General features: G+C 42.0%; 1 protein-coding gene across 1 annotated transcript in view; it reads left to right on the top strand.

Annotated features, from left to right (window-relative positions):
* The window catches only part of MMP23B (matrix metallopeptidase 23B), a 26,142-nt gene that overhangs the window by 2,592 nt on the left and 5,284 nt on the right, over positions 1 to 18,266 (top strand). Inside the window, exons 2-5 of the mRNA XM_018568676.1 lie at positions 10,031 to 10,146; positions 13,731 to 13,870; positions 14,683 to 14,850; positions 17,514 to 17,678. Of these exons, the coding sequence (XP_018424178.1) occupies positions 10,031 to 10,146; positions 13,731 to 13,870; positions 14,683 to 14,850; positions 17,514 to 17,678 (589 nt within the window). The remainder of the gene's footprint in view (positions 1 to 10,030; positions 10,147 to 13,730; positions 13,871 to 14,682; positions 14,851 to 17,513; positions 17,679 to 18,266) is intronic.

The raw sequence follows: 18,266 nt of genomic DNA, 5'->3' as shown, positions 1-18,266 counted from the left end.
TTGGGGGGGGGGGGGGTTTTGTCCCCCCCCACCCACAAGCCCCACCCACATGTACATTTTTATGTTACAGAAATTATTTCTCCACACTAATTTTCAAAATAACAGACTATTCACTAAAAGGTAAACTGCAGGGGAATGCAATTTGGAAAGTGAGCTAAATGGCAGAATTTTTCCGGTTTGGCAAGAGAATTCGTAGGAGAATGGACAGGAGAACTGAATAGTTTAGGACCGGAACAGGGGTTTGGGCACATATTACATTATTACTAGGGTTGCACAGATACCAAGTACAGTACTCGGTACAAGTACATGTACCGATACTTTTGAGCTGCAAGACTAGAGAAAAATTAAAAAGTTAGGAGGCAGCTATCATTTGTAAGGAGCACACGGAGCTCCCGGGATTTGTACATCTCTGTTTTAATGTACGATTTTGTTTTTATAAATATAAATAAAGGGATGCACAGATACCAGTTTTGCGAGTACGAGTACTGATACATTTTTGTTTTTGTCATGTGACAGTTTTTCTAAAACAATACAGACTAATGATTTCAGGACAGTGGTGGAGTGCCGGAGCCAGGTCCCACTACCAGCCAGGTCCCACTCCCACTACCAGAGTTGCAGACTCTGGTAGTTCTCATGAAAATGCCAAGTATCTGCACTGGTACTCAAAAAGTATCTGTGCATCCCTAATTATTACATGTGCGATAGGCAAACCCTCACCACCCCCCTGCTCCAGTGTGTTTGGTAAGGCCCCCAAATGGTCAGTCCACCCATGACCAGAACCAATGGAATGGCAAACCTGAGACCAGCACCAATGCATGGCAGATCTCAGACCAGACCCAACGCACAGCAAACCTCAGAACAGAACCAATGCACGGAAGAACTCAGACCAGAAGCGATGCACTGCAGACCTCAGACGAGAACCGATGCACTGCAGACTGCAGACCAGAACCATAGCATGAGTGCACAGGTCAGTAGTAAGAAACACAGATTGCCAAATATGCAGTAGTAAATAACGCAGAGCTCAGCAGTAAATAATGCAGAGTTCAATAGTAAGGAAAGCAGAGCTCGGCAGTAAGTAACGCGCAGAGGTCAGAAGAAAGTGATGCACAAAGCGCAGAGTTCAAGAGTAAGTAATCCACAGAGTACAGAGAGGTCAGAAGGAAGTAACGCACAGAACACAGAGGTCCGAAGGAAGTTGAAGGAAATCAAGCCGCGATTCCTGGGATACAGAAATGTCATCACAAAAAGGCCAAAACCTCTTTGCTATTGTCTCTGCCTGCACTGTTTACAACAGTTTTTCCAATTCGCTAACAAACTGCATCTGTTTTTCTCTGATGTCTAGGAGGTAAATGTACAACAAATTCAGCTTTATTCACATATCCTTAATATCAAATTGACAAGCAAGAGGGGCATCATTTGTAGGTTTTTGCTCACCATTTCTTGTTCTTTGAATAGATATAAAATGCTGGAGAATCTTGGATGCTGCACTAGCGTTGTGGAAAGTCCCCTGCCAGGCCCCCTGGTATTCACATATACAGTAGGTGTTCAGTCTGCCCTAGCCTTGAACATCAGTGACAGGCAGCGGTGTGCTAAGCTCCTGTTGCTGCCCGAGAGCCCGAACAGTCAGTCCACCCCTGCACTTGCATGTCTATGCTCCTATCCCAAATAAAATGGACGTAAGTGTCACATTGTTCAAGCACATTCGACCACCACCTAATGTCTGTGGGAAGGTAATAATTATGCAATATTCCTAGAGGATTATACTGATTTGGGCATCAGTGAAACTTTTGCTCATCAGAGCTTAACTACACCTAAACTCAGGAGTTAAATCCTAAAAATACATTCAAGGACCTTAACTACTAACAAAAATGTATCTTTTTTTATTTATCACTGGGCTGTAGGTCCTCAAATTATCTCTGAATTGGTGCTGACACTGTTCTTCCTTCTGGAGTGTGGCTACTTTGTTCCCCATGGTCCCTGTGTTTGTTGTAAAGTAGTCACCGCTCCAAGCTTGCTCCTGTGATGGACTACAATCTCAATACAAATTAGTAAATTATACGGGAGATTGAAATGAAGAACATGAAATGAAGGGAACAGGTGCACCGGTACAGAAAGCCACAGATAGCAATATAGACCTTGCAGAGACACTAATTTTTGGTTTTATTGCCGTCTGTGTTTCTGTTTGGAATGTTTCCCGTCATTTTCTGTCCCCGTGACAAGTAGAAACTGTAACTAGAAGGGAGGGACAATCCTCCATCAAAACCAAAATAAAATGAAAAAAGGAATTGTACTTTAAAACGGATACCTTACGGGCTTGTGGGGTATCTCTTACAACAGACACCTTAAGGGCCCGTTCACACACTGCTTGCTTTATACCGTGTCGCCATGCATATGAAATAAAACCCCAACGCAAATACACAACGTGCCAGCTGCCACAATGCAGAGCAGGAGTGTCTTATGCTGTTACAACATCTCATTTATTTTGAACACAGGACACAATGCACGATAAAGCTCTATGCAGGAAAATGCATTGCCACAGCTCAATACAGTGTGAGAGTCCCAATACTGAGACCTGAAGGAAAAGAAAAACAGTTTGGCATTATGATTCATTTCTCATCTGCATAGTCAGCAAGTGTGACCAGAAAATGTTTCAGAAACAATCTCCCAGATGTTCAGCACATGATATAAATCTTGAGTGTCTGATTTCCTTTACAATCTCCAGGAGACCATTGAACAATGAGAAATGTGTGCTCGCAGCAATAAAACTGTCTCTGCAATGTGTGATAGCGCTGACATTTACCCCCTCCTTTCTGCACTTTATAATCCCGTAAAATCTTTTAAACCTGGACACTGAAAACATATACTACAATATAAAGTTACTGAAATGCTCATTTAGTCAAATGCATTGAAGTCTAAAACTTGCTATAAATCATAACAACGTACTTTGCGCTCTCTGCAGATACTGCTGGATTTCAGCTAATTTGTCCTTTAAAACAGGTGCAAGGCGCCTCTGACAACCAAGCTCCATGATAAAGGAGGCAGCAAAGATGTAGTACAAATGTTAGCAGATGTAGTTGGGCCTGTAGTCCTCAGGATCTCCACTGTGACCCTGACTCGCCACTGATGGCCAAGTTTCATGGTGTGTTTAGGAGATACACAGACACTGTCTTGCTCATATGTTAACTATATTGTGCAAAGCATACGTGTGTATGGCATGTATACCAAATATCTAATGCGGAGATAAGAAGATATTATCTAAATACAGCAGGCATGTGTATTCTTACTAGAACCTTGGGGTGGTGTGTGTGTGTGTGTCCTGTAATAAAAAGACTGACCACCACTGCTCTCTGTCCTTGTGCAGGGTGACTGGTCTGGTCTCCGCCCCCTCTTGTAGTTTTCTATAGGCAACTCGTAGTGGGTGGGGCCTGCTGGGTCCCTCCCACAGCTCTTTACATAGTCCTGTATAATTCTTGATAAATGAAATGTTGAATTCTGATGGGCTGCGCACGTGTGCCGTAGCCTCTATCTGCTTCAGAGAATCATATCTTCCACTGAAGGTCTGCGTCTATAGAGCACACTTCACATATTCCTATTTTCGGCGTACTATTTACTATTTTTAGGCTTGTGCCGTTGGGTAAAGAATGGGTTCGTTTCGGCCAGTGTTCATTAGTTTGAATGCGGTGTCTGTTTTCACATTACGTAGTTGTACAAGACAGAGCGATCCATGATATGTTTATATTAGAACTGCGGCCCCGGCCAGTTAAATAAATAGCTGATCTATGTCACCGTCACTGTTTTAGCTAAATGCTGAAATGCAATTATTTAACGTATTAAGAAAAGAAGGGCCAATTTTGCCACAGCTGCAGCCGTGTTCACACACAATAATGATCTATTCTATATAATAAGATGTTGTTGGGTGTGGACAAGATATTCCAGACAGTATTGGCATGAATGAAAATGTTTCAGGAATGGTCCGTCCTTGACCAGATGTTCTCCTGAATTCTCACGCTGTCCGAATGGAAAAGTTAGAAGAAAGCTGTGATTGCAGCGGGCAACAGAAACAGTTCTTGCTCAGGAACTTTACTAAGTAAGGCATATGTTATACTTCGGGGGCTTAAGTCAATGTACAAGCTGCTGAAGTTAACATGGATTACTGCCAGAAAGTTATTATACACAGGAAAAAGGGCATTACTGTCTTATAACATTGTCATTTTAAATGCATGAGGTCATGGCTCGTGTCTGCTTCTGCAATCAAACAAAGCGAGAATGGCAGCGGCTTAGATACATTTGAAACTAGCAAAGGGAAAGGCACACAAAGCCAGAGCAATTAAAATTTGCCAGCATACTTTCAAACTAGTCACCAGAAAAAAGGAATTAAATTGTCAAATAGGGAGGAAAAAAAGCCACTAACTCCCTGCCCATGAATGCAGGACCTCTTTCAGGACCCACAATTGTCATAGATGCAGGCTCAAATTTCCATCAAGTTTCTATGTCCATAATGCCCCTCTGCAAAGGCTTACAAATACCTGTGGATCTGGTCAGTGAAGCCCACTTAATGCAGCCTAATCAGCAGTGACAATGCTGACAGCCACATCACCCTGTGGCTCTTAGCAGGGGGTGCAGCTGAACCTTCTCCAAATTCAGTAGCAGTAGACCAGGGAACGATGCTGGTGTACAGCTACTACATTTGTAGAAGGTTCAGTAGCTGACAGCCACACCCCCTGCTAAGAGCCACAGCGGTATGTGGCTGTCAGCATTGTTACTGCTGATTCATATGCCTGTATTTATGAGGCCCTTGAATCACTGTAACGTTCGAGCCAAGGAGGTTAGGTTGGATCGCAGCTGCGGAAATTGGCTAGGCACCTGTGTATGTGAATTGGCTCAGATCGAGGGTTCCCGTTTACACTCTGTATGGTATGGAGTGATGTTGTAACCCTCTAGCACATCATACGCCAATCACAGTATAGGATGGGGGTTTGGAGGTCCCCTATAGGTATGCACAGCAGTACTCCTATATATCTATGTGGTAACCCAGCAGCCTCTAGATGGTATGATTCGTATGCGTAAATGCAGTCACCTTAACCCCACACTCTCCACTGAGACCACTGAGATGTGGTTGCATAAGAAGCGCAGTAATAGTATTAGCATACAAGTTGTAATGGAGTAACAGTTCACAGGTATAACTTTAAATCAGGTGCACAAGAATAATTGCTGACACTCTCTATAGATCAGCCTTTAGGGCAGAGTACTTGCAGTTAAAGATGGGTTAATAGTCCAGTAGCTGGTCCGGGGCTGCTATTTGAAGTCCTGGCAGTTCCATGGAGAGATCCCAGAGGCAAGCCCAATGAGGAGTCAGAGGAGAGAAGGGAAGGATCCCTGTGGAGCACCCGAGGGTAAGAGGAGGGTGTTCGGGTGAGGTGAGTAGCAGGCTCTCGTCACTGCTGATGGTTCACGGGTCCTTCGCTATCAGGCAAGTTGTACTGGCTCGACATTCGCAACACTAGAACGCCGAGCCATTGCAACTCGCGTCATTATGAGGAGGAGGATCCCAGAGGGGGAGGAGCCGAGCGCGCCGTGCGTCGCCTCGGTCTCCTCGTGACGTCACGCCGCTGGGTGAAGATGCCGGCCCGCGGCCCCAAGCGCCGGACACGGGATACCCTATTACAATCACATAGTAACTGGATTTGAGACCTGTTTAGACTGCCACACAGGAGCTATAAGATGTACTTTAAAGTGTACATATAGCCAATTCATTTTGAATAGTAGAGAAGGGTTAAAAAGCATGCCAGTTTATTTTTTGCTTGTCTGTGTGCTATTGGCGAATTATCCCTTCGCCTCCTGTCCCAAAGACACACAGGTAGTCAGAGGATATTTCCAGAAAGAAAACTCACATCTTTAGACAGTTGTCCCCATTGGAAGATTTTTCCTAACCTCTTGATCTGGTGACAATTCTAAAAATTTCGATTTCCCCCGACTTTTTTTTCTCAGGAACAATAGGGGCCATTTCAAATAGAGGGGTGACTCTCCCCAATGGGGACAAAAAGCAGTAATAAAAATATTGCAGAGGGTGTAACTCTATACGGACAGGGGAAGGGGGGGTGTATTCCAGAGATATGCTTTAATTATCATAGTTCATAATCAAAGCAATATTCCTTCAAAACAAGCTACATGTGCCATAAACATTTCTGTCCTACGTTGTGCAATACTTAATTTTAGCTTTTATTGGAAGGCAAGTTTTAATAGTTAACTGGACCCAGCATCAGATACCAAGTACTACAAGTGTTATGGGGGAAGGAAATACCTGTACTTTATACTGCCATACATATCTTTATCCAAATGAAAGATGATATAATTATATTATACCTTACACGTATTTGGTTTCTAAGCACTAGACCAATTATCAAACTGATTGTCCATAGTCAACTGCCTGCTATAATATTTCTATAATGTTTCTGTTGAAGCCGTATCCTAAACACTTTTCTAATGTTTATGATATGTAATAAGAAAGCTAAACTTTTATTCCGCATTTTTAAACATACATACAGCTGGCTTAAGTGAACTTTTACAATCCTAAATTGATGAAAATTGTGCTCTAAATATTTTTGCAGGTTACAGCCCAGTTTACATATGTGTATTCCAACGGTTTAATTAGCTGTTTGCCTGCTACTGCTGAACTCCAGGCAAACAAATATATACACAGTGGAAAAAATGCGTTACCTCTTTTATATACTAAAGAATTCATAATTCTCTGTCAGCCAGTTTTTCATCTAGACACCCCGACCAGTTTGGAATCCTTACTTTTCTCTGCTGTGCATAAGCTTTGGCCACCAACCTGCGCCTGCACATTGATAAGGTCACCATTATTTTCTCCCTTACTGTCCGCACAAACTGTTTGCTGATAGAACAGTGCAAAGCAATAGAACTGTTAAAGGCCCAGACTGCTGACCCTACCCTCTCCCTGCAACCAGGGTGAACGTGGCTTTGCATTGCTGTTACAGGAGGCTGATATTAAGATTCACATATCTATAATAGTTCTATGTAAAACATTGTTGAATAGTGTTGCTACTAACCACATACCTGAATTAAATGATGTTTATTTATGACTCTGGAGTTCACCTTCAGGCTGGAATAACATCTGTTTGACTGAAATCAATGGAAATGTGTCACAAAGGCATGTCAACATGCGATAAAATGAGTATTAATGCACATCCAGGCACATCATGAGACACGTTAATGTACATCAATGCACGTCAACACATATTGATGTGAAGTGCAAAGCATGTTTAAGATCATGGCAACATGCATTGATGTTTGTTTTTTTAATGCATCTTTATTCAATTTAATGGAAGATATGTCAAGAACAAATGCACCAAAGGTGTCTGTAAATGTGCCCTAAAATATAACTAAAGTCTTTTGTTGGAAATGGTAAATAAAAGTAATTCACCCGCACACACTTGAAGGGTTTTTGAAGTATTGATATGCTTATTCAATACCCAATGTCACATACTGTCATACGGTGCTAACGCTTCGGGTCCGCACAGGGATCCTTCATCAGAGCGACAGTGACAACACTTTAAAAACCCTTCAAGTGTGTGCCGGTGATTTACTTTTATTTACTATTAGTGTTTTGCACGGCGCCATCCGTGTGGTCACCTTGGCACCACATATACCTTGTGGTTTTGAGACCGTGGCAGTGCAAATGGGATTTTGACTTTGTTTTGTTGGAAATGGACATTGCCAAAAAACTCTTTTACCTGTTTGCTATCAAATGTTTTATTTGTACAATGAGTTTGGTGCATGCACAATGCAGTGAGCATAGTCATTATCTGTAACATGCTGACAGTAGGAACGGGGTTCTGCGATACATCAGCAGCGGAGAGGGAACGTTTATAGATCAAAAGAAAAGAAAATTGCAATGGGCAAAGTAATCAGCCAAGTAGACTTTCCTCCAACCTGAACACCTCTTCCACCTATAAGCCCCAATGAGCCCCTTTTGGCCACTGTACCACAGCACATGCATTTTGTCCAATTGTCCACTGCTTAGTTTGCTGGTTCCTTTAAGCATCACTACTCAGATTTGTGTCTATGAGAAAATCTGCTGAAGAAACGGGTCTAATAGCTGGATTTACTGGTTTTTAACCATCTGTACCTAATCTCTAGATCTAGCTTTTGAAACTGCTGATAAGTACGCCCACATCTTGAAAATGAAAACAAGGGCATCACTGCATGTAAAATACATGAGCTTGCATTAATCAGAAGCATACCGTACACCATATGTTGCCCTTTTCCTTTGTACAGTATAAGTGTGGCTCCAGACTTTGTGCTGAGTCACGCATTCCCTTAATAAAACTCTAGGCTCCGGCATCACCACTTCAGCAAGCATGGGATCATTCTCAAGGTTGGAATAAACATGAGGCTGCCAGGATAAATCACAAGCAAATCCCAGTAAAACAAAGACCTTCCTCTACGCCCACAATAAGATGTTAAACGTTAGTGGTTCTTTGCATAAGGCATGCAAATCTGAGGCCCACACTCAACTAAAGAAGAAGCCCAATAAATAGATTTTGGTGGAGCTAAGGGAGGTCGGTTTTGTATGCAAAATGCAATGACCCTATTTGCCAGTCTGTTGGTTTAATAGCCATAGCTGTTCACATCTGTCTCGATCTTAGACTCGATCTTCTAATCATGGAATGAAAAGTACACCAGAGATTGTCTATAGCACCTCACTAAAGGTTTGTCAAGATGTCTGGAGATTTGGTGTCTCTGGGCAAGAAAAGTGGACTTTGGAATACCATAACGGAAAGACTTTGCATGTAGATGAGATGGAGAGGTCTAGTGGAGTGGCAATGCACTATTGTAACTTTTATAGACCTGGCGCTAGATGTAGCTCATGCTGATGTTTCCTAATGTTTCCCTGCCGCACTGTGATTAGAATCCAGGGGCCTCTATGCATTGGTTTGGCACAAGGGCCCATTTCACATTTGAGCATTTGTACAGACATTTTTGCATGTTTTTGCAAGCGTTTTAGGCTTGAGTGTCATTTTAACATAATTTTTAGCCAATGAATAGCCAGTTACTGGGCACCACAACATGTGAAAAATGTGCATTATATATGTGTTTTTTAGGCACTCCCATTGAAGTCTATTAGGGCACAACTAATTTCCTTTTCCCAATACATTTATTTTGCTACAAGCGACAGAACACTCAGTTGTGAACAGGGGCCATTGAAATCAATGGGATTCCTCCTGCTGACCGTTGAAGCGCTTAGGCATTCGAGATACAAAACATAGGTGTAAATGGGGCCTATGTGAGGATTTCTGATAGCATTCATTATGATAAGCCAGAAACTGCACAGCATTCTTCTCGTTTAATGACATGAGTTGTCCAAGCCAAAGCCCCACCAGCTTTGTGAAATACATGCCATCTTTACAATTCAAACAAAATGTACTTTGAAAGGTTATTAACCAGTATATCCTTTTTATAGAGACTTGCACATAGATTTCATGTAGGTTGTATGTTGATGCTTATTAAGAGTTGGGCTGAGGGGATTGGGGTTAAACAACATTGTACACATCTTTTATATGTAAAAAAAAAAAAGATGTATTCATTTATTTAATAGACTGGAAGATGGAATTCTATTTACAGCACACTGAAGTATTAACTTCAAGCTGAGTTAACAATCTTGCTGGGCTTTAAAATTAAAGAAAAATAGAAAGGCTGAAATATTTACTCCTCCCAGAGAAAATGAGTTCTTTCTAGTGCTTGTCATGCAACCATGAGCCTAGGTATGGTCTCTGTTAAAGGAGACAATTAGACGGATGATTATGCAATATGGAAAATAGGGTCAGGCACAGTTGGGTAATAACCTTATTCTTCTGTTGCAATAATTGGCATAAGTGAGTTTCAATGAGTTGTAGCCGGTCCAGTGCCATTCTGATCCAGTATCAGGACAATAATAGTGACTCCTTGTAGTTATTTTAATGTTCAAATTTAGGTAGTTGCTCCTGTAACACTTTCTCCTCTTTCTAAGGTAGACTCTGTGGTGGCTCCAGTCCCAGCTCTTCGCCTGCCGTATCATCTGAGGACGAAGAGGTACACCCTGACTCCAGGCCTGCTCAAATGGGACCATTTCAATCTGACATACAGGTACGTAACAGCAATCAGTTCACAGTCAAAATAGCACAGGGAACTGTTGTTTGCTAGCGATTTGTATTCCATTAAACCTAAGAAGCAGTCCGTAGACATGGAGGCTGCATTTATTTTAGTTGTTCATGATTTGTATCCCATTTATTTTCACCTGGTGCTTCTGACAGTAATATATTTCCTGTTCTAGGGTGACAATGCTCACTCATTCTACTGTATATATGGAGCAGCCGTTTCATCCTAGAAAAGAACTACAGAACACTTACTGAACAGATATAACAAAATGCTTTATCCACTTGCTGACGGAGGTGCTACACCCTCTTCCTGTCCAGGCCACTTTTCAGTATTCAGCGCTGCGGTACTTTGACTGACATTTATTCCGTCATGCAGCGCTGTACTGAAATTTTATACCATTTTTTGGGGTCAGATAGAGCTTTATTTTGGTGGTATTTAATCACCACTGGGGGTTTTATTTTTTTTACTATATAACAAAAAAAAAAAAATACTGAAAATTTAGAAAAAAACCTGTTTCTCAATAAACATTTATTATCACCCCAATTTTTTAGTAAAACATAAAAGTCAGGGTCACTTCAGGTAAATAGACACCAAACATGTCAAGCCTTAAAATAGCGCGCGCCCGCAAAATCGCTCAAAAAAACTACCACACCCAAAATTTACCATAGTTGACGCTTTAAAAGCTTTCACCGCTCATCAGTTGAGTCTTATCAGTGATTCATGGCCCTAAAATTATTGCTCTCACTCCGACATTAGTTGTTTTCGCACGTAGGTGCACCTGACGCATGTTTGCGTGTGTAAGTGGGGGCGGGGGGAGCTTTTACTTTTTTTGTGTGTTTTCTAATTTTCTTTATATTGCGATTGAATATTTTTAATGCTTCTTTAATTTTTTTTTTTACACTTAACTTCATTGCTATCATATAGGGGGCCAAGGGAGGGGGTGCACACCCGCACAAAATAAAAGCGATCCAGCGTCTCTATACATAGCCGCCAGAACGCTTATATTTAAACATCCATCGCCAGCTGTTTAAATTTTATGTAGTTTTCCCATTTGTGTGCGCTCGCCGCACACGAGTGGGGGTAGGGAAGGACATTTTAGAAACGCCCACCCGCATCTACCTCGCTCAATGGGAGGTGGTAAAATAGTGGATTTAACAGACCAAAAGGAAGCAAATAAGAGAAGTTAACAGTTCTCGTATACACACACTTTATAGGTACACTATAATGGATTTTGGTCGATTTTTATTTTGGGGGGGGGGGGGGTTTACATTTGTATGAATTTGTTTAAAAAATAAACACTCATACAGGGCGCATATGATACTCAGTTTGCAAAGCTTGCTGAGCTTTCTCATAGGGACACCCCAGTACTGCCTGCTTTTTCAAAGGGTCTGTAGACTGACTACAAGGATTCCATCTCTACTCATCTAAGCTAGCACTTTTTTTTAAAGCACTGTGCTTTACAAGTGTGTTGTATTTTTTTCTTAAAGAAGTATTGTGGCTATGGTATGGCCATAGTACTGCCTAAAGAAACACTGACCCGTAAGTAATGACATATACAATTGGGCTTCTTTAAAAAATGGAATACCTTCATCTCCTCTGTGGTTGCAAAAATTGCACCAAACAGACTGAACAAATGAACGTGCCATCTCCAATTGTGCCTCTAAAACCACTCGCCTTAACACATGGACTTTATATTTTTCTTTACTTGTCTTCAGACACCCTCTTTAAATCCCTTAAACTATCCTAGAGAACCGTCAAAACTGCCACATACCATGAGATGATGCTCCAGAACTATCACCGCTCTCACATTTCTCTGCATCAATCCTTTCTAATGGCCCTTTATTCCTCTGCCCACTGTTTAAAAATTGTGCAACCTGATCCAGACCTTTTCAATGCTCTCTGATCATGTCCCAAGATCAAACAATCCTAGAATATAGCAAACAAGAACCTAGTCAACTCCCAGATGGTCCTTGTTTGGTATAATAATAAATATCACTGGCACTGGAATTTGCAAATGCTGCCAGCAGCTCCTTAATATCTCTCTAGTGGCCAAAAATACGATCTTACATAAATCGACTTATCCAGACCCTCCATTCATCTCAATGTTCTTAGAAAACTGGCCTTTGCTTACCATATGGAGTGGATGAAGGCTTCTCTAAACAAAGATAACCAGGTCCAGAAATGTTCCAAAACCTGGGAATCCTTTATCCACACCTTCACCAATGAAACCAAACAATTGTTAGCCGAATGCTTTCATTACACTCAATGGTATCCAATCAGGCTGACTGCAAACAACCCCCCAATTGATGTTAAACCAGCAGCACGAAATCCCAAACCTCTCTGAGTGGGGCCTCTACCTCTTCCTGAGGAATTGGCTATATAACTGGCCACCACCCATTAGATCAGATTTGAGTTTATGTCTATCAAATTGAAGCTTTATGACATTTGACTGGCTATTATGGTTAAATGAATGTTGATTACCATCATTGCTCATTGCAGTGAGCACCATTGCTCAGTAAAGCAGTGAATGTAAAGTGCAATAATAGCTAACAACCAATCAGAAATCAACATTTATGTGATAAAATTATATTGCATAGAAACCTGACCTTGTTTTATTGAGCACGCCAGAATATAATTGCACACAGGCAGATAATTTGGTCATGCCTGACATTAAGCACCGTGTGTAAAATATCCTCCCTGTTGGGAATATTTGGAGTGTGCTGTACATCTGGGGAGTGATAACAGCTGGGGTGAATCACAACAGATGCTGCAGGATAATTGTAACATCCAATGTAAATATTCCACATTGGAGACTCCACTTAAGGTAACATGTTAGCTGAGTGGCATTAAAAGAGAACTATGGAGTAACCTTTTTATCCCATACTTCATAGGAGGACATATACTAACGTCCTCCCGTGACCCAAAGCTCAGTATATAGCGGGCTACTGCACGCTATATACCGAGAGCGCTGCAGCTGGGATGGATCCCACCAATACTGTCAAGATCCACCCAGCTGGCTGATTGACAGAGGGCTCTGTATATCTGGAGGCAGAGCCAGCTGTGCCCACCCCTACCCCATCCGTTCCTCCAGTCAGCGTTGGAGGATCAGAGAGGGGAGAAGGGGGGAATCCCTGCAGGGAGCGGTGACTGACAGTCACCGCTCTCTGCAGGGAAATTATCTGGAAGTATGAGTTTCCCGATCTATAGAGTCCTCGTGTGACAGTTTCATTGTCACACATCGGCTATAACGATGAGGATGAGTGTAAATCACTCACCTCATAGTTCTCCATTAAATGTAGATTACAATTTCTACATGGAATAACTCCATTGGTGCCTGGTAAAATAAGCCTAAGTGATTTTTAATTTACATCCCCACACTTTATAACCAAGAGCTGGTAACATTCTGTTTGTAAAATACTCTATCAGTGTTAGGGAATACAGAGGTGTTATCTACCTGCCCCCACCCGCATGCAACAGTGCTTGGGCTTGGCAATTAACCCAAAAGGTCCATGACTGCACAGCCCTGACTCAGACTGTCCTTTTTTCAGTATCATTGTTTTTGTTCCTTGCAGAATTGTCTCATTTCCAAGAAACCTAATTAATGAGAGTGAAACAAGGAGGGGTATATCATTGGCTTTCCGTATGTGGAGTGATACGACTCCCTTCCACTTCAAAGAAGTCCATGCAGATGAAGAAAGCGATCTGAAGATTGGTGAGTTACCACTGGAGGGGTCAGAATGAGGTTGGTGCCACGAATCAGGCCTGTGGTTTTGCAGGCCCCGATTAAGGATTGTTGAGAGCATATGATTGCTGGTGACTATAGTGGCTTAGCTAGCAGGGCAGCGAGTTGCAGATGCTCAATATCCAGTATATGAGCTAGAGACACCCAGACTGCCAATGGAAAGAATGAAGTGACAAAAGGCTGCTGTCCCATCCAGAAACACTGCAAAATGATGCTGAATCAATGTGAAAGTGTTTTAGGTGTGTGGCAGGTTCTCTTCAAGCAAAGAAAGCTACAAGGAGGTATAAGATAAAATGACATACCAGGAGTTTGTTGTTAATATCAAACTGCCCATTTAGTTGCTTTGTGTGAATCTTCTAAAACTATAAAAAAGGTACAATTAGAATTGTAAGAATTAATTACCAAATGATCTGCCACAAAGATGGACAAGTCATCCTAAGCATATGATGAAAAATGCATAAGCAAGGTAACCTCTGCTGTTCAGTTTGTCATCATTTGCTCAGTTTCAATTGCCTGGGTTGTCAACAAGTTCTCAACATTGCAACAAGTTCTCTTTAGCACATGACCTTTTGCTGGTTCCCAACATGTGGAGTTGGGAAACTATTCATCTTTTACTTTGAGAAGAAAAAAAACATACCACAGCAGAGATATTCAACCTTTTCCTGGAAATTCTTATATAAGCTCATACTACACTTTACTAGTAAAAAGTAGAATTTGATTGAGCAACAGAATCAATTATTGAGCAAGATATTGATGAGGTCTAATTGCTTTCCTCATACCAGGTTTCTACGGTATAAATCACACGGACTGCCTGGAGTCAAGCATCCACTACTGCTTTGATGGGACAACTGGGGAGTTAGCGCATGCCTACTTTCCAAAGACTGGGGAAATTCACTTTGATGACAGTGAATACTGGATTGTGGGAAACACCCGGTTTAGCTGGAAGAAAGGTATGAGCTCAGCCTAATTGAGAAATTCACTTTATCCATTCCTGACCTAAAGGATGTTTCCCATGTGTCGTTCCTTTACCTGAATGCATGATTTTGATATTACCTGAATCGACTGTGTATGTACACTATATTGCCAAAAATATTGGGACACCCCTCCAAATCATTGGATTCAGGTATTCCATGAAATTTCCTTGCTACTAAATATTCTACGGTCAACTGTCAGTGGTATTATAACAAAGTGGAAGCAACTGGGAACAACAGCAACTCAGCCACGAAAAATTACAGAGCAGGGTCAGCGCATAGTGCGCAGAAGTCGCCAACTGGCTGCAGAGTCAATAGCTACAGACCTCCAAACTTCGTGTGGCCTTCAGACTGGCACAACAACAGTGCGTAGAGAGCTTCATGGAATGGGTTTCCATGGCCGAGCAGCTGCATCCAAGCCTTACATCACCAAGTGCAATGCAAAGCGTGGGATGCAGTGGTATAAAGCACGCCGCCACTGGACTCTAGAGAAGTGGAAACGTGTTCTCTGCAGTGACCAATCACGCTTCTCTATCTGGCAATCCGATGGACGTGTCTGGGTTTGGCGGTTTACCAGGAGAACGGTACTTGCCTGACTCCAAGTGTAAAGTTTGGTGGAGGGGGGATTATGGTGTGGGGTTGTATTTCAGGGGTTGGGCCCCTTAGTTCCAGTGAAGGGAACTCTTAAGGTATCAGCATACCAAGACATTTTGGACAATTTCATGCTCCCAACTTTGTGGGAACAGTTTGGGGATGGCCCCTTCCTGTTCCAACATGACTGGGCACCAGTGCACAAAGCAAGGTCCATAAAGACATGGATGAGCGAGTTTGGGGTGGAGGAACTTGACTGGCCTGCACAGACTCCTGACCTCAACCCGATAGAACACATTTGGGATAAATTAGAGCGGAGACTGCGAAGCCTGGCCTTCTCGTCCAACATGAGTACCTGACCTCACAAATGCACTTCTGGAAAAATGGTCAAACATTCCAATAGACACTCTCCTAAACCTTGTGGACGCCTTCCCAGAAGAGTTGAAGCTGTTATAGCTGCAAAGGGTGGGCCAACGCAATATTGAACCCTACGGACTAAGACTGGGATGCCATTAAAGTTCATGGCATCCCAGTCTTAGTAAAGGCAAGCGTCCCAATACTTCTGGTAATATAGTGTATTTCTTGAAAGGATGGCCATTTTGGCCGAAAAGATCAGGACTGTTTAAATTAAAACATTGTTCACAAGTCTGGTGAGCACCATCTTATGTCTACAGGTAGCCAGTGCTTGTTTATTATCTTGTTTATTACTTAGGCCCATTGGGGTTACCAACATCAGCCAAGCTGGTTTCCCTAGCTTTGCAAAATATACCATACCCACTTTAAAGAGTAACATCCAGATTGAGGGTCCCTAGAGACTACAGAAGGAGTACAGAAAAATTGGCAGTGAAGAGAGAAATAATTGTAACCAGGTCACCTACAGACCACACCGAGGGAACACCAAGCTACATGGTAGACACCCTGGAGGGACCTTTTTATTTTTGCTCCCTATGTGATCGTTATAATGTGGCGTTTCAGACTTGGAAATTAATTGGAGACTAGAAATGATAACTCAATATATAAAAACTGAAGCAAACAGAAGGAAGGTCATAATAAAGCACCGTTGGGTCCTGGGTTAGTATGAATAGACATGATGAGAACAAGGTGGCAGAGAGACTAGTACAGTCACACTCACGTAATATGAAAAGTAGGTCAGATATGCACAGGATGTTTACAAGAGAAAGAATAAGGCTTTTTTTGGAATCATCACCGTTCTTTGTGGTTTTACTTGCTAGAATACCTAGAATTTCCTATTGTGAAATCTGGATTGCGTGATCACAGATCCAGATGTTATCTAAAGCAGTTTGCTCCAAATGTCCTGGATGCTTGCATGCCCTGTTGGCATTGATGTGCAGAATACATTGTTAAAAGGAATAGCCAGAAAGCTGAGGCACATTGACAATATGCTCATCTGCTATCCATGTTAAAAAAAAAACATGGCCAATTTTATTGAAGGTGTAAATATATTTTACGTGTTTGGGCCAGGTTTTGTATTACAACATTGAAACACATAATGCTGGATGGAGGGCACATTATTGGAGTTTAATAGGCTCTATGCCATATTTCAGTTACCTAGGTCGATGTTCTTATGATATCTGCAAAATATGGCACACGATTCGGGCCCTGTTCTCCATTCAATAACATTAGCATCTGGCACAACTGAAAACTTCCTAATCACAGATAGGCTTGACAAACCATTCCCTTCTTTATGTATGAAGCTGCCATAGAGCATTATGGCATAGCCGACCTGACTTGATGGACTGTCTTCTCATATCTACAGGCTGCTTAAAATAACAGTTTCTTGCTAGCCCACCCTCCGACTTACTTAAATTCACCTTTCAAGAGCTTCTTCAATAGCTGCTGCTGCAAAATACCCCGTGTAAGCAGGTAGTGGGACAGGTAAGTATTAGAGTTTCTTTTCCAGGCAGCATTGTTTTCTTATTTTTGTGTCCCTGTGAAAGGGTCGCTTTAACCCCAAATGTTCCACTGTTTGGCCAGGCTTAATTATAGCTGAAGCATTGAAGATGTGGAGTAACCTAGGTGTGTCTCTCTAGGAGTGTGGCTGACAGATCTGGTACATGTAGGAGCACATGAGATCGGACACTCTCTGGGACTCATGCACTCTCTGAACAGAGACGCTCTGATGCATATTAATGCCACACTGACTGGGAAGAAGATCATCTCCCAAGATGACATGTGGGGGATCTACAGCCTATATGGTAGGTAGAAATAATACCTATTTTCTTCTATACACTTAGGGGTATGTTTTATAAAGCAATTAATGTGAAATTCACCAAACATTCACTGCAGGTGTCTTAAATGACAGTGATTAACCTTCAGTGACTGTTTGGTGAACGTCACAATCCTTGCTTTATAAATTTAGTTCAGAAGTTTGCTGTATTTGGATATCAGCACTGTAGTTATATTTTCGTCCTGGATCCTACTTTTCTTTTATTCTTGTGATTTTTGTATTTCATTCCCTCTTTCATACATTTTTCCTCTCAAATTCTTAGCCCTAGTCTTTTTCTTTTCCTCCACCATATATTCTTCCTAACTGTACATGTGTATTTTTTAACACATCACAATCTACCAATCTTGACACATTAATACTTGAACTCTGGTCATGTACAAAAGACTACCATTTAAAAGGAGAACTATGAGGTGAGTGCTTTTCACTCATTCTCATATTTCTAGCCGACCTGTGACAACGAAACTGTCACAGGTCGGCTCAGTAGATCGGGGGGTGAAACTGTCCCTCCCCTGTCACAGAGCCGTGACAGGGGAGGGACTGGATTCCCCCCCCCCCC

The sequence above is a fragment of the Nanorana parkeri genome, unplaced genomic scaffold (genome assembly GCF_000935625.1).
Source record: "Nanorana parkeri isolate BGI_ZX_2015 unplaced genomic scaffold, ASM93562v1 scaffold1226, whole genome shotgun sequence".
Taxonomy (NCBI): Eukaryota; Metazoa; Chordata; class Amphibia; order Anura; family Dicroglossidae; genus Nanorana; species Nanorana parkeri.
This window is presented reverse-complemented; position numbering and strand designations above follow the sequence as displayed.